This window comes from Hydra vulgaris, chromosome 12 (genome assembly GCF_038396675.1).
Source record: "Hydra vulgaris chromosome 12, alternate assembly HydraT2T_AEP".
NCBI lineage: Eukaryota > Metazoa > Cnidaria > Hydrozoa > Anthoathecata > Hydridae > Hydra > Hydra vulgaris.
This window is the reverse complement of record NC_088931.1, coordinates 51,135,001-51,152,734: the sequence shown is the minus strand read 5'-3', so window position 1 is coordinate 51,152,734 and position 17,734 is coordinate 51,135,001. Positions and strand designations below refer to the sequence as shown.

General features: G+C 25.6%; 1 protein-coding gene across 1 annotated transcript in view; it reads right to left on the bottom strand.

Moving 5' to 3' along the window:
- Positions 1-17,734, bottom strand: part of LOC105844513 (uncharacterized) — a 154,326-nt gene that overhangs the window by 101,792 nt on the left and 34,800 nt on the right. The window contains exons 7-8 of the mRNA XM_065813630.1: positions 6,259-6,391; positions 5,719-5,931 (exon numbers count right to left, since the gene is read on the bottom strand). Of these exons, the coding sequence (XP_065669702.1) occupies positions 5,719-5,931; positions 6,259-6,391 (346 nt within the window). The remainder of the gene's footprint in view (positions 1-5,718; positions 5,932-6,258; positions 6,392-17,734) is intronic.

Below are 17,734 nucleotides of genomic sequence, written 5' to 3'. Positions count from 1 at the left end.
CTGTTTGGAAAGTTAATGTCCCATTTATTAACAATTTAACCAAAAAAGATTTAATAACAAACTTCTCAGCATAACTTAAAGCATTTTATTCAGAATAAAGCCAATTTTGAGCATTGCATTATTGCTATGGGACATATCAATTAAAAGCTATTACAGCTGGTTATTTAGCTCCAAAAACTGAGTCTGAACAATTGTCAAAAAAGCTTAATAATATTAAGCATTAAAAATTAATCAGGAACTCTCTTTATTTAAAAAAAAATTTATATAAATGTTTGTTATATTTGTATTTAGTGGTTTGTTATTATTTTTAAAAATGTTTTATAAAAAAACATGCTTGGTAATATAAGGTTTTTTAATACTTTTATACAAAAATAAGATAATATATTTTAATAATATAAATGTTTATTTTATTTGTATTTAGTGGTTTGTAATTAAATTTTAAAAATGTTTTATATCAAAACATGCTTGGTAATATAAGGTTTTTTAATATTTTTATACCAAAATAAGATTATATATTTTATGTTAATGGTTGTTTAACAAAACTAATTTTGTTAAAAAATATGCAATCTTTCATTTTTGCTTTCAAAAATTTTCAACCAAACTGTACCATATCAATACAGTGTAATTCACACTAGGTAACATAATTTGGTTTTGTTATTTAGTAAAAGACAATAGTGGTAACAATATAAGTATATTACTTAATTTATTTACTAAACTAATTGGTGAACATATGATTTTTATTAACTATAATATAGTGTTGATAATACTTTATCAAAAATAAGTAAGTTACACATCAGAATTAATAAATGACAAATCTTCTTGCATCCACTCGCTTATGCAGATATTGGAGCTGCCTTTTTTGTAACAAAATGTTCTGGCTTCCTTCTATTATCTCTAGTTGTTTCTGCCTCCCATCTGGCAACTGCTGCTAGAAATTTTTTGTAAATAAATTTTTTAAAGACTGCCACTAATTGCAAGACAGAAGCCACTGCTAGCTTCTTCCAGAAGATGATTTAGATGTATTTAAATGCTTTAAAGTATTAAGTCAACTTTTTAAAACTCTTTGTGAGTGGTTTGTGGATTGGATAACCTCATTGTTATTTGTCAGTACTATTAACAAAATACAAGATTGTCACAAACACATTTTTACATGGGAGAGTAAAAATCTCATAATGACAGTAAAATTTAGTAAAAGTAAAGTTTAGTAAAAGATTTTTACTCATAATTTTTTTTTTAGTACTCGGTACATTACTTTATATTTTAAAATAATGTTATATTTTAAAATAAAATTTCTCTCTTAAGAATAAATGTCCTTTTATTATTGCAAGAAGCTTATGTAAAAAGGTCCTGTCTGATGTTAAGCTCTGTTATTCTTAGTTTACTAAATCTTGTATCTTATTTTAGATGTTAGGTTCTAGAGACTTTTGGTTAGTCTTCAACAGTTTTATTAAGTAAAGTAAGTCTAACATTTAATCACTAATTCAAGGGTCTGATCGTTTTACTTTTCCCCAGAATAAAGTGGAGTTATTTGCAAAGAAATCTTACTCTAATTTGACTCTTGAATATAATGACCATACTCTTCCTGACAGTCTAACAGATTAACCCATTGTTAAACATCAAAATCACTCTAGCTTCCACCGCAAAAGTTAATTCTCAATTAAACACCTTGTGCTTCAGACATGGTTTCCATCATAGTCTTAAAAAAGTGTTCTCCAGAACACTCTTCAATTTTTGGTAAACTTTTAAAAAGTGCAAAATAAGTGGCTCCAATTTTTCAAAACTCTAGAAAACACTTTGACCTTTCCAACTATCTTATGATTAGTTTTCACTCTGTTATTAGTTTCTTTATATAAAGGTTTTGAGATTATTCAAGTATTTCTTTCTAACTGCAGTAGTAAAGTTATCCTTGAAGGCCTACCCTCTTCTTTATTTCAAATAGCTTTAAGGGTACCACAAGGTTCTATATTTGCTCCTATATTGTTTCTTATCTACAATAACGATTTTCATGAAATCTAAAGTGGCTCTATTTGCTGACGACTCAACCTTATACTCTTGTCTTGACAAAAAATCTTTTTAACTGCTTGGAACAAGCACTTTTTAATTGCTTAGAACAACCAAATAAAAAGTGCTTGTTCTAAGCAATTTTAAATCTGATCTCTCCTCTGTAACAGCATAAGGTTTGAAGTGGATTAAAATTCTGGACTTGAAATCAACAATTTTTGTTAGACAACTAAACTCATTTTATTTACTGCAAAGAAAAATTGCAGTATTGTTGGTATTTCTATATTGACAAACAACAAACCACTTACTCTCAGACAAAGTCTAAAAGCATATTGTAAAAGTAATAAGACCTTCTTTATCTTTGATTCTTTGCAAGGTCTTTGCAAATGGCGCATGCATTTTTATAATGGTAAAAGAGAAAAGTGAAGATAAATATAAAGAATATAGAAAAAACCAAACTATATATAAAAATATTAATTATTTATTCTATAAGCACAAATAATTCATCAATGATCAAATAAATTAACTTGAAGCAAACACGCACACAAAAAATCATTCAAAAAGGAAAATATATATATATATATCTATATATATATATATATATATATATATATATATATATATATATATATATATATATATATATATATATATATATATATATATATATATATATATATATATATCTATATATATATATATATATATATATATATATATATATATATATATATATATATATATATATATATATAAAGAAATAAAAAGAAAACAAAACAAAAAGAGAACAAAAATAAAGTAAACAAATAAAAAGAAAGAAAAGATAAGTAGAATTAAATAATCAATTAAAAAAGAATAAAGAAAAAGCAAAAGTAGATCTAGAAGATTGTTTTTCTTTTTTGTATATAATTTTTCTTTTTTTTTTTACAATTTAATTTGTAATCATGATTGCAATAATTCATTAGTTATTATTTTACAGTCATTATATTATTATTTGTTTTCTCATATTATATTATTTATTTATAGTTAATAGTATTTATTTTTAGTACTCGTTTGATACCTAGTTATCTTATTGATTACATATATTTTTAATATTCTTATAAAACTATTAATAATTGACTTATTTTTATTTGTTGTTTTAGTATTTTTGTTAATAATATAATTATTGGTAACGGTTTATAATAGTTTTATTATTATTAGTATATATTATTAATATAGTATATTATTATAGTCTTATTAGTTTTTTTATATTCAATATTTTTTGTTGTCATAGTTACTTTTAATATTAGCTTGTTGTTTGTCAATGTATTTGTTTAATGTATTTTGATTGTTTAATTTTATAACTGTTAGCTTTTAGTTACCTTTAGTGTTAATCACTTTTTTCTACCATTTTTCTTAATTCTTTATATTGTTATGAAAATTATTTTCAGTTACTCACACCACAGTTACCCAAGTTTTAAATAATTAAATTAAGTCTTTTACTTTACATTATTATTTTCTTTTTTTTTAAATCTCTATTTCACACTTTACTCACTTAAACTAGTTAATACTGCATGTACATATATATATATATATATATATATATATATATATATATATATATATATATATATATATATATATATGTTGTTTTTTTTCTAAAGACTATGGCATTTAAATCTCTCTGCAACACTTGTCATAAAAATATAACTGATAATCAAAGAGCCATCTAATGTGATCTTTGTAACTCATGGGTCCATACAAAGTCTAACCACATTGATGCACATTCTTATAATCTTCTTTTAAATGACTCATCAGACTTATTGTATAAATCTTATTATTGTATAACTATTATTATTATTATTATTATTATTATTATTATTATTATTATTATTATTATTATTATTATTATTGTATTGTCATAGATGTATATCTAAGAGTATGACCTTTAGCTCGATTTACAACTTGTTTTTTTTCTTTCACAATTTATTTGCATTCCTGTCAAACCCAACCACTCCTAAAAAATAAAAACTTTCAGACGATGCTTCAAAAAATTTAATAAAAGGATATTTATTGAAGAAATTTCTGATATCAACTGGGAACTCTCCACTAAAAAAGATGATGATGTTAATAAATCCATGAATTTTATTTCAAAAACACTTGATGAAATCTTTGACCGACAAGCTCCTTGCAAAATACTAACCAACCGACTAATTAAATTAAAATCAAAACCTTGGATTACATAAGGAATACTTAAATCTATTTCAGTTAAAAACAAATTTTATTAAAAATATTTATAAAAAAAAATGAATTATTTGCAAAATTTAAATTTTATAGAAAATTAATTTCCTCTATAATTTATAGACCAAACAAGTAAGATCAAAGCAAAAAAACATTAGATACCATGTTTTCTTATAATTTATTGTTTCTATATCTAGCGGACTATTAAAAATTTAAATATTAATTTTTTGCATTAAAATGGTTTTTAAGTTGATGTTTTCATTAAATTTTTTCATTCAAATTGTTTTGCAATAAAAAGTAAAAGAACAAAGTTTGGTCTAACAAATCGAATTATATTTCCTTAAGTTTAAGTATAAGTGTAAATTATTTTTTAAGAAAAAAATGTTAGAAGTTAATGTTATGAAATGTTAGAAGCTTTTATCATGTGTTAACAACATTAAAGATAACAACATAAGATTCAAATGAAACATTTGTATGACTAACTTTTGCGAGCCTTTGAGTATATTAAGTAAATTTAATAGTTGAGTAACTGTAAGTTACTGTAGTAAATTTTTTAGTTGTTTTGATTAGTTTACAGGTAAATTTAATGTGATGTACTTTATCCATTCTGTAAATCAAACTAAATAACTTTAAGCACTTTATGTTAAATAAAAATATCAGCGCAAGAGAGCGAATGATCATACATCTATTCAAAAGATAAATTTAGTGACCCTTAATATGACCCCTAATAAAAAAACTAGTCAAAAACATTACTTTTAAGAATGGCCAGAATAAATGCTAAATTAGAAAAGATAAAAAAAAACAGAAAGAAAAAAAAAGCGAAAATATTTTTCAAGAAAAAACTTATTGCAAAGGCATGAAAAGCAATCCCGCTTCGCGATTGCAATATACTTAATTCGAGCCCTGTATGTAAATATAATTCAAAATAAATTCAGGTATGTATTTAGGGTTAAAGTTTGTCATCTAATGATTTAATCATCAAATGATCTAATGAGTAAACTTTCTTAGCTTGTTTACTCATTAGATGCTTCTAAATTTGAGAATCACAGTACCAGGAAAAACCTTTTAGTTGTTAGGTATTTCCAAAGAAATAGGAAACACCTAAGTATAGGTATCTCCTAGTACTGTGATTCTCAAATTATAAGCATCATATACTTTTGGTATCATAAAATAATGCCTTTTGACTACTGTTTAAAAATTATAGAAAAAAATTTAATTAAATAAAACTCCCTTGTTTTAATTTTTAAGTAACAACTTGTAAACATACCATGGTTTATCCTTCACTCTTTCCATACTCATATGGTTTATCCTCTACCTTTTTTTCATCATATTTATTTATTGTAGTTTTTATAGATTGTTTCAATAAATAGTGTCTTTTAAAGTAATCATTATTTATTGTTTTTAATCTAATTATTATGAAACACTTAAATTTCTAATACCTTAAAAAATAAAAACCTTAAATTTTGTTTGATAGTTTAGTTTGATAAGTTTGAATACCTTCTACATTAAGTTGAATTGTAAATCCAGAATCACACAAATGAGGTTGGGTGTAGCAACTTGATCCAAAATGATCGCTTATTAGTCTACTTAATGAAATTTTTTTCTGCATACTAATTGAATCACCATACAGTGTTTCAGTTCCAACAAGATTAGCATACTCAGCAAAATTGTTTGTTACTTTTGCACTTTCTTTTGACCAAGAGTAGTCAGCTTAAAACATTTAGTTTTTATTTAATAAAGTATTTATAGCAACAATGCCTTCTAATTTTAATTTTTTTTTAATTATATATTTATCTATATTTCAAAAATATTAATAAAGACTATGTATTTTATTTATAAATTTTTTATTCCTGAATTTTTATTAAAATTTTAGTTTAGGAAATTAAAAAAATGTATTGATAATTGTTTTTAACAACATCAAAACATTAAAATATTGCAAAGTTTACAAGAAATTATACAAGTAAAAGTTATTAATATTGTAATAAAAATCATTTTAAAAAAAAACTAAATATTTAGTAAAACAAACATTAACTTTACCAGTCAGATAAGAAGTTCCTTTTACAGAAATAGTAACATTATTTTCACTAACTGCATTCCAGTTTAAACATAAAAGTTTAACTGAAGTTGTTCGAAAAGGATATAAATATATTTCTGATGATGCGGTAAATACCTAAAAAAAAGCAAAAAATATTAGAAAAATGCAGTAGCAACAATTTTTAATTTAAAACCAAATTTCTTGTAGTTAAATTGCTATCAATATTATCAATTTATTATGATAAGAAGTAAATACAAAATAAATTATAAAACTATGATTGCATTCTCTATAATTATATACATATTGTTGGTGTAGTGCACCTTACAGAATAAATTTCTCTCGGAACAATTGTTGATTGTTGTTCTTATTTAGTCTTGTATGTTTTACATATTATTTTATTTTTAAAACTTTTATTACTATTTACTCATAGTTATTTTACAATATTAAATTAAAACCATTATAAATCATTACAATTATTATTTCTAACTTTTTTTACTTTATGTATATATATTCTAACTTTTTTTTAATAATATTACCAATTTTTATTAAAAAAAAAGTTAGAATATATATACATAAAGTGTCAACTAATAGAAAATTCTGCAGTTGATGCTAATAATAATATTATTTTTGGTTTAAATGAATAATAATCAAGCTTTGACTCAGCTGATGACACGCTTACTGATGATAAAGAAGATAGTATCACAACTGATGACTAAGTAGATGCTCTGATAACAATGATGAAGAAATTATTTATAAAAATCAAACTTCAGATCAAAATTTGATTTCAAAAAATAGTGAAAAAACGCAGAGTAAATTAGCAGATGTAGGTTTTGCTCAGCTACATGCACACAATATCAGCCTGCGAAATTGAATTTGGCAATGCAAACACAAAAACTAACTTATCTTTGCTTTACAGCAGCATAAAACTGCTGACCTGACTCTTAAAGTGTCAGCATGCAAAAATAAGTTTATAAAAATTACTTTTAAAACTTTGCTTTTTCACTGTTCTTATGCTTTTTTACTCAAAACTTTAGCAGAATTATTGTTTCTTTAAGCTTTTAAGTCTAATTAATTTATTTGATTAGTTAAAACCATTCATTTACATGTGTACGCATTTTTAATACTATTTAGGATCAGAAAGTCTATTAAATTCAGTCTTAGTATAGTTATGTTAAACACATGTGGAGAAGAAATACTTTAATTAAAAACATTAAACTTTTTTTAAATTTAATGCAAGTTAAGCTTTTCATTAAATCTATTTAAAATAAGAAACGCAACAGTGTTACAGAAAGCAAACTCAAAACAAGTCATTATGCCTAACAGAATGTTGTTGAAAAACTTGGGGTTTAAATCGTGTAGCTTTTTAACAAATGATTCAGATGAAGTAGCTTTAATTTGGTGTAAAACTTGCAGAGAATACTTAGAATCAGAAACATTTGTTGTCGGAATGAACATAAGTCTTAAAAAAAATAAATTATTCCTCGTGGAGGTTAGAACAACGGGATGTAAACTGTAATCAGGTATAAACTGTGTACTCATTTTTCTAAAAAATTTGCTATTAGTAAAATCTTCACCTACAACACATAAACTAAATTTGTATTTCAAAACAACGTTCTTTCTATGATCAATCTTAAAAATGAATTAAATAAACTATAGTTTGTTTGTTTTTTGCTAAAAAACAACTTCAAAACTAAAAAATGACTAATTTATAAACTTGCTTTATACTTACATAAATTTTATTTGATAAATTTTATTTATCTAAATCCAAAAACTCATGTCTAAAGCTATGCTTTTATAAAGCGATGATTTTATAACCAATTAATCATTACCCCTTTTGCAACAGAAGGCAAAAAATCTAAATAAATTTTTTGCCGGCATTGGCCAAGTCAGATTTTTGTGTCGTTCTGAAAATCTTTGAATATGGCATGCTGAATTATTATTTAACAACCAACTGGCCCAACCCAACTTGTAGCTCAGGTTTGTGTCCAAAGTGTTGGTACTGTCTTCTCTTTACATCACTAAATATGATAAGAATTATTGTTAACTGCACAAATAATGTTTAAGTTCGTAGAATTAAATTTTTTGGTTGTTTTGACACAAAAATAAATGAGCTTTATGAGTTTATTGGACTTCTTCTACTAGTTGGAGTGTTTATTCTAAAAACCAAAGCATAAAAGAACTTTAGAACATATTAGGTGGCATCCTATCTTTTCATCTTTTCAATGCGAAAAGATCAATTTGTTAACTTTCAATATTGCATTTGATTTTTTGATAGAGAAACACAAAACTAAAGGCAATTTAAAGAAAATAATTTTTTGAATTACAAATTTTTAAAAATTATATTTTAAAAATTTGTAATTCAAAAAATTATTATGGAAAAAGTTAGTACAAAATGTAATATTAATTATACCCAAGTCCATACCTTACTGTTGATGAACAGCTAGTTAAATTTAAGAGATTTAATCCTTTTAAGATGTTTATACTTAAAGGTATTTTATCCTTTTAAGATGTTTAAAGGTCAAGAAAATATGGAATGAAGGTATAGATAATAAGGAATTTGAACTATTGAATAAAATTGCAATCATATGTACTCTTGTATTCTTATTACAAGGGGAGGAAAGAAAACAATTTAAATCTAGCACGGCTTTTAATGCACATTTGGTTGCGGTCAAATACGCATTTTTAAACATATATATATATATATATATATATATATATATATATATATATATATATATATATATATATATATATATATATATATATATATATTATATATATATATATATATATATATATATATATATATATATATATATATATATATATATATATATATATATATATATATATATATATATATATATATATATATATATATATAAGCAACTTTAAAATCTATTCTACAAAATAGAGAGCTCAATGTTCTTAAACAAACAGAGCAATTATAAATTAGTAGAAAATAACTCAACAAAATTTTTTTCATTCAAAACAGTGTTTCACCAATAAAGACTCATCAGAAATAAATGATCAAATTATTAAAACTTCAATTTATACAAAAAACTAAATTACAGGAAGTCGCAAATGTTTTAACTACTATATATTTTCACAAATTTGTGGAACTTGCTGACACTATTATAAAAAGAACTCTTTTGAAATGATTACTTATGCTTTTTTTTAAAAATATTTTTGAAAAGGGGGATTTAATGTAACTTATATTTGAGCTCATTTATTTTTATAGTTTTTTAGGAGAAACTTATTGTTGTGCCTACATTTAGAAATTAATTCCGACTTTTTGTTTAATAAGCATTTTTGGTTTGCATGTGTAATTATTTCAAATTTTTCTTGTAGACATTGTATGCATTTTTGGAAATATTGTTATATGCAGGCACTGTTCTAAGGACCAATTCAGTTAAGAATATTTTCAGTTATATATATTCAGTTCAATATATTCAGTTCAATATATTCAGTTCAATATATTCAGTTAAGAATATTTTTACCTTTTATATTTTTTGACAGCATGGTGTCTTTTAAATACTTTTTTATTTTTAAAAGATTATTATGATTGGCAAAGCGTTTTTTCCATTCACCCTCTGTTATGCCAATATATTGTTTATCAGGCACATTCTTAGAGGAAACAACACATTTATATACCACATTTTTTGATAAACAACTTCCAATCATTGGACAATCGTTTTTTTGTTTACAATTACAATTTCTGTAGTTTTTTCATTTAGGATTTCTTTTTTGTTTAACAAAGCATTATTTTGACCTTTTATAATTCTTTCCATATTTTTTGTGCAACTGTAGCTAACTTTAATTGTATTTCAATTAAAAATTTTATTTAATTCATTAGAGGACAGGAACTTAATTTTCCAAAAATTAATTAGCATCCCCTCCCGTGTATTAGGTACCTCAGAGTAAGTCAAATAATTTGAGTAATATGATGTTGGACAAGTATAAGAGTGATTTTTGAACTAATTGATCACTTAAATGGAAAAACAGCAGACAGTTATTTTATAAACATGCTTTGCTAGTACATCAGACCAGTTTATTCTAGTCAGGGCTCAAAATAAGTAATCGCGAATTGTGATATCTGGAAATGTTTCCAGTTTTTTAATTTTTAGTTTTTTAGAAACCCAAAATTTTAAAAAATGGATTTCACATAGAAGAAAATTTTAAAAGAATTTTCAAAATGTCTTCCTAAAAAATACAAAGCAAATAAAAATCTTTCCTAAGCAGTTGCAAATAATAGTCTTCCTGAAATTTGCAAGTTGCAAATATTAGCCAAATAGTTGCATAAAATATCCAATTCAAAAAAATTCAGGAACAGCACATTAAAAGAAGTTTAATGAGCCCTTAAACTAATGACATAAAACTTGCTTCAATGTGAATCATGCAATCATTATGTTTGCAAGTCTTATAGCTAAACAAGCAAATGCAAATTCATTTTCTAAGTGAGGTCAATGTCTTGCTAAGAAGATGAATTTGCATGAATGTTATTTACAAAGATTTTAATAATTTTAGCTGATTTCAAAATATTCAAGTAGCTTTAGTGTATTTTAACTTTGTATGATAAAGCTGTACGTTGTTACTAAATAATGATGAATAATGGTGTATCATACCATAACTATTCGGTGTTAATGATGGTATGATAAAACATACCATTATTAACCTTGAACTTTGCATGGTAAAACTTTCTTTTCACATACAATAGTTAATAAAAAATAATATGCTGGTTAAAAATGACACTAAGATCAATTAATAGTTACTTTTTTGTCATATTTACTCAAAGTGAGAATTCGTTTCTATACTTTTCAAATGTTAACTTATAAAGTTATACTTTGACAGTTACAGTAACAATGAAATAAAAACATCATTTTATATATATTTAAGCCAAACAAAACATTAAAAAAATTATATTAAAAGTTTAAACATTTAATACAATTTAAACAATATAATATATATATATATATATATATATATATATATATATATATATATATATATATATATATATATATATATATATATATATATATATATATATATATATATATATACAGTCATGGACAAAAGTTTGCGACCGCTGCAATTTTTTACAAAAAACACTCAAAATTTAGAAAAACAAGTAGTAAATTATAAATCAGTACATATATTTCGAATGTTTATTCACACTATACAGGTTAAACAGCATGTCTATTCATATTTTAGTATTTACAATGAAATCCTTTATTTTTGAGAATATTTTCAATACGTCCTGGCATCGATTCACACAGTTTCTTGCAATAGTCTGGCGTAATCTGCTGCACCCACACGCGTTTAATCCAGTTGATGAGGTCATCTTCAGAACTTGGGCTATGTGCAGCAATCTTCTGCTTCATTACAGTCCAAACATTCTCAATAATATTGAGATCTGGACTGTTGCCGGGCCAAGGTTCCAGTAGTGGGATGTTTTCAGAACGCAGCCAGTCCTTAACAGCCTTGGTACCATGACAAGGTGCGCCATCATGCTGGAAATGAGTGATGCCATGTATTGGTACAAATGGTGGCAGCTTATCCATTGGTACAAATGGTGGCAGCTTAAACATCAGTACTCAAGTAAACAGCACCATTGATCCTTGTATTTTAAGGCATAACCCATATGCCGGCACGACCGCTACCAGAGACTGCTCCCCAAACCATAACTTTTGGAGCCTGTTTGACTGTTGGTATAACATACTTTGGATTATGCCTCTGATTTGGTGGGTGTCTGACATGTCTACAAAATGAGTAGAATTGCGTGAATGTTGTCTCATCTGAAAACATCACTTGTTTCCACTGGGCTGGTGTCCACTGCCTGTACTTCTGACAAAACGCTATGCGATTGCGAATATTCTTTGGTGAAAGCTTCGGCTTCCGTGCTGGTCAGTAAGATTTCAAGCCTGCATCAAATAATCGTCTGCGTATTGTCCGACTGTTTGGTTTCTTGGATAGTGATCCAGGCAGTTTGCCTTAAATGGCACTTGAGGATGCTCTTAGTGATTTTTTTGCTGCCTTTATTATAGCATTATCCATACGGTTGCTTGTAACCTTCAGGCGCCCAGCGCGTGAACGGGAAAACTTTTCAGCTCATGATTTCTCTTTACAGTAGCTACAACAGTGGAATGTGAAATACCGAGCTTTTTGGCTATCTGTCTTATAGAAATGTTCTCTTTGTACAAAATAACGACCTGAGCTCGCTTTTCAGATGTCAGTTCTTTACCGCGTACCATTTTAACTAGTACTGCTTCAAATAAGGTCTTTGTCATATAAAATGTTCCAAAATATTTCAGTTATATCTGAAAATAAACATGTAAACATCAATTTTAGATTCTAATTGACAATTAGCACAAATTGGTACAAAATTGTAGCACTAAAGTAGCTCAAAAGCAATTCAGAGTAGAATACATTAAAAAATATGCGAAAATCGCAGTGGTTGCAAACTTTTGTCCATGACTATATATATATATATATATATATATATATATATATATATATATATATATATATATATATATATATATATATATATATATATATATATACATACATATATATATATATATATATATATAGTACATATATATATATATATATATATATACATATATATATATATATATATATATATATATATATATATATATATATATATATATATATATATATATACATATGATATATATATATATATATATATATATTATATATATATATATATATATATTATGTATAAAAGTGAAAAGTAAAGTTTATTTATAAGTTTCAACTCAAATTGTGTTAAATTTTGTAAATAGTGGTAAAATTTAGTGTATTATTATATATAAAAATTTAATATATTTTTAAAAAGTTTAAACTCAAATAGTGTTAACAGATTATTAACTATTATTTCTTTATTCAACACCATGTTTTTTAAGAAACATTAACAAAGCCAGTATTTGTTTTCAGTTTTTGTTAACATTTTTAAAAAATGTTCTCATAAAGTAAGTTAATTTTGTTTTTTATTTCTGTGTTTCTGATTTAAAACCTTTTTAAATTAACTTTTGATTAATAAATCAAACAATAATTATTTTTTAATTAACTAGATTGAAACACACATAAGTCAATAAATGTATAATCATTGTTTTTGTTGTTAATAAATATCATGTTTTTATTGTTAAAAATAATAATGATGCAGTTTTTCTTTTATAGTATGCTGTGCGGTTATAACAGTAGTCATACCAAATGACTGCTGTTAAAACAGTTTTTTGAAAATTTCTACGTAACAGAAGTTATAAAGTTTTCAACTTGAATCGTTAACTAAAAACTAACATGAGTGATTCTTTATACCATGTAAGTATATAAAGAATAAAAAGTAGGGTAAGGAAAATACATCAACCATGATCAGTTGAACGGATCCTGATTGCTATTAAAAATAATTAAGTAATATAATAATAAGTTATATAGTAAATAATAAAATATTATCTTAAAGTAATTTTTTTCATTACATTTTTACTTAAAAAGTGTTTTACTGGTTTTTTCAATTTTTTTATATTTTTACTTTAATCTTAAATAATACAACTCTTTTACATATATAAAAATATTAAAACTACAAACATAGATTTACTTTAAAGAGTTTGTAACACAACTGTAAATTAAGAAATTTATGAAGAAATTTAAAATTATAAAAATGAATTGAGTTAGAGTTGCAAAAAAACACATTTTTTTCCTTTGGCATTTTTTTGGGTCAAAAAACACATTTTTGTTGTTGTTGTTTTCAGCGTTTTTTTGGTGTTTTAAGTGTTTTTCTGCTTTTTTTTTTTAAGCAATTTTTTGCTTTTTTTTGACATAAATAACTGAATAGTTTTCCTTTGTTCTAGTATATTTTTAATATATGATCATTAAAGGCAAAAAGTAAATGTATTAATGCTAATTTAACTTTTTTAATAAAAAATTAAATTAGCTACAAATTAGTTATATATCTAGACATACTGCATGGAAATGTTTATTTGTGATGTTGTACTTCCTAACAACTGTGATACTCTCATAATATATAGAAATTATTCTTATCCGATAAGAAAGTTACCATTTTTATTTAAACAATATAAATATATTATTATAATGCAATATATTATTATAATGCAATATATTATTTAATGATAATGTAAATATATGATTATCATGTAAATATATTCATTTATTAGGCTGACGCAAATATATTTGTAATACACTGTTACCAGTTAAGGATGCTGAATGCTGGATCTTCTTGACTCAAAGCATGGGTTATGCTTATGTCTCTGTTTTTATGACACGCAACTCATTCTATTATCTCATAATGAGGGTGCAGCTCTAAAACTCAGTTTTATGGTTCTGAGGCGGGCTAGCTAGGTTTTCCGCACTTTGAGGTAGCTCTCAAAGAGGCTGATTCCCTCAACAACTAAAAAATATTAGAATATTAACCATCTCATGTTGTGCATGGTGTCCCTGTTCGTACTTTTGGTGTGCATTGCCTTGGCCCCATTTAGAGCCCTTTGTTGTGGCTTAGGTTTTATTAATAGTAATGAGGCAACAGCTTGGACTAATGAATAGTGTACTGAGTACTATCTGTGCTTGGAGTCAAATACTTTAACAAATTTAAAAATGACCATAGTATCAAAAACTATAAAACACAAAAAACCATTGCCATCACAAAGATCTCTAAATCTATCATTCACTAATATTCGTGGTCTTTGAAGTAACTTTTCTTCTGTTGAGTCTTATCTCATGCAAAGTTCATCTGACCTACCTGCTTTTTGTGAGACTAATTTGGCTGTCTCATCTTGTGATCTTAATGTTAATGGCTATCTTCCTTTCATTTGTGAAGACTCCAATAGTCACATGCTTGGCATGGGCATTTCCATTTTTAAGAAATCACCTATTTGTTGGAAAACTAGGTTTGAATCCACCGACTTTACTTTTATGTGCTTTTGATTAGCACCAATTCTATCCCTTTTCTCTTTGTTCTAACTCAAATAGTCAACTTTCCAAATCACTTTCCAGACAACCCAAATTATTTACCTTCTCTACTAGACTTATGTCGTGTTTCTGATCCTAGTCAGTGCTCATTTTCTCCATATTCACCCTTAGGTGCTTCTGATTACAATTTGGTCTCTCTAAAACTATTATCTCATTCCTCTTCATCATCAGAATTCCCCTTTCATTGTGCTTCTTACAACTATATTAAAGCTGACTGGAACTGTTTCCGTGATTTTCTTTGAGATAACCCTTGGCTAGAAATCTTTCGTCTTCCTGCTGACAAATATGCTTTTTACATACTTTCTTTGATTCAGGCTGGCATAGAATCTTTTATTCCCTCTTGATGATTCCAATACAAACCTCACTCTTCTCTATGGTCTTCCTCACATTGTGCTGCTGTAATTTCCAATCGAAATCATTACTTCCATATCTACTAGCCAAACAACTCTCTAGAAAACATACATCTATTAACTATTACTAGAAACCATTGTAAAAAAGTTTTGTCTAATGCCAAAGCCCACTATTCTCAGGTCACAAAATCTCATATTTAATCACAAAAATTAGGCTCTCATGACTTCCGGAGAATTTTAAAGGTATCAATAAAAAGGGAAAATCTATTATTCTACCTCTCTTGTATGGTTTAAACTTGTTACTTCACCTAAAGACAAGGCTGAATTGTTTGCTAAGAACATTTCATAAATATCATCTCTTGATTCCACTAGTTGCCTTCTACCTAATTTGACTGGTCCAACTACCATCACATTAGTCATCCTCCTATCATAAGCAAGGTTTTTGAATATTTAATTAAACACTAAATCTCTCATTTTTGAATCTGTTAACTTATTTTCAGATTATCAATTCTGATAATCTGGTAACATCTTTAAGATTATTGAATCCTTCCCTTCCAATTGAAGTATAAAAGTTGTCCTTGATGGACATCACTCTTCTTCATATCCTGTAACTTCAAGGGTTCTTTAAGGTTCAATCCTTGACACTATACTCTTTTTAATTCACTTTAACGATCTTCCAGATATTCTCACATCTAAGGAGGCATTGTTCTCTGATGATACTGCCATTCATTCTTGTCATGATGAGAATCCAACACTCTCTGATTGCTTGGAGTTTTATTTTTGCCCCCTGTATGGGAGCTTAATCATAATTTACCAACATTATTCATAAATTACAAACAAGAAGAACAATAAGAAACCACTTAATAATTTAAAGATTCTCTCTCTCTCTCTCTCTCTCTCTCTCTCTCTCTCTCTCTCTCTCTCTCTCTCTCTCTCTCTCTCTCTCTCTCTCTCTCTCTCTCTCTCTCTCTCTCTCTCTCTCTCTCTCTCTCTCTCTATATATATATATATATATATATATATATATATATATATATATATATATATATATATATATATGTATGTATATATAGATATTATGGTGCCTTAAAAACTTTCTTAGATAGAAAGTGACTCAGTGTTTTTAATGTGGTGTGGTTATCTCTTGTATCTCTTGTGTTAATCCTTTTTTAGATTCTATTGCAGAAAAACTACAGCTTTTATATGAAGAATAAAAACATGAATTCCTATAAGTTTTTGATCTTTTTTTTAAAAAAATTTTTATATATATATATATATATACATATATATATATATATATATATATATATATATATATGTATATATATATACATTGCTTGAAGAGATGCGGGATGCAGTGAGATGCCATACTGTCACCATTTTATAAAGTATAAACCATCCCGCCACCTGTTTATAAATCTCTATATATAACAATGATTAGATGGGATGGTATTTTTAAATTACCGAATACCATCCTGTTACTTTTTTTTCTCCACTTTAAGCACTATATATATATATATATATATATATATATATATATATATATATATATATATATATATATATATATATATATATATATATATATATATATATATATATAACTCCTAATTGGTTTTCAGAAAGTTTTGTTGACAAAAAGTAAAAATTAAAATGCAAGACTGGAATTTTTTTTTTTTTGTTATTTGATAGACTGCCTGCCCCAACCAAACCCTCAGTCGATGTAGCAGCACTCCCTTGCAAGTCAGGCTATTTGTCAGTCAATGTAGCAGCACTTTGTTGCAAGTCAGGCTATAAGATAGTTGATGTAGTAACACTCCGTGCATGATTTTTAGTAAAAAAAATAAAAATAAAAACATTTTATTAAAAAAAATAAAAATAAAAACATTTTATTAAAAAAAATAAAAATAAAAACATTGTTTATATTATTAAAAACAATCAGAATGTTTTTAAAAACATTCAGAATGTTTTTAAAAACATTCAGAATGATTTTAACAACATTCAGAATGTTTTTAAAAACATTCAGAATGATTTTAACAACATTCTGGTCAATTAAATTTGCGTTTTTGCGGTTTTTTTAAAAAACAATTAATTTGTAATTAAATTGATGGTT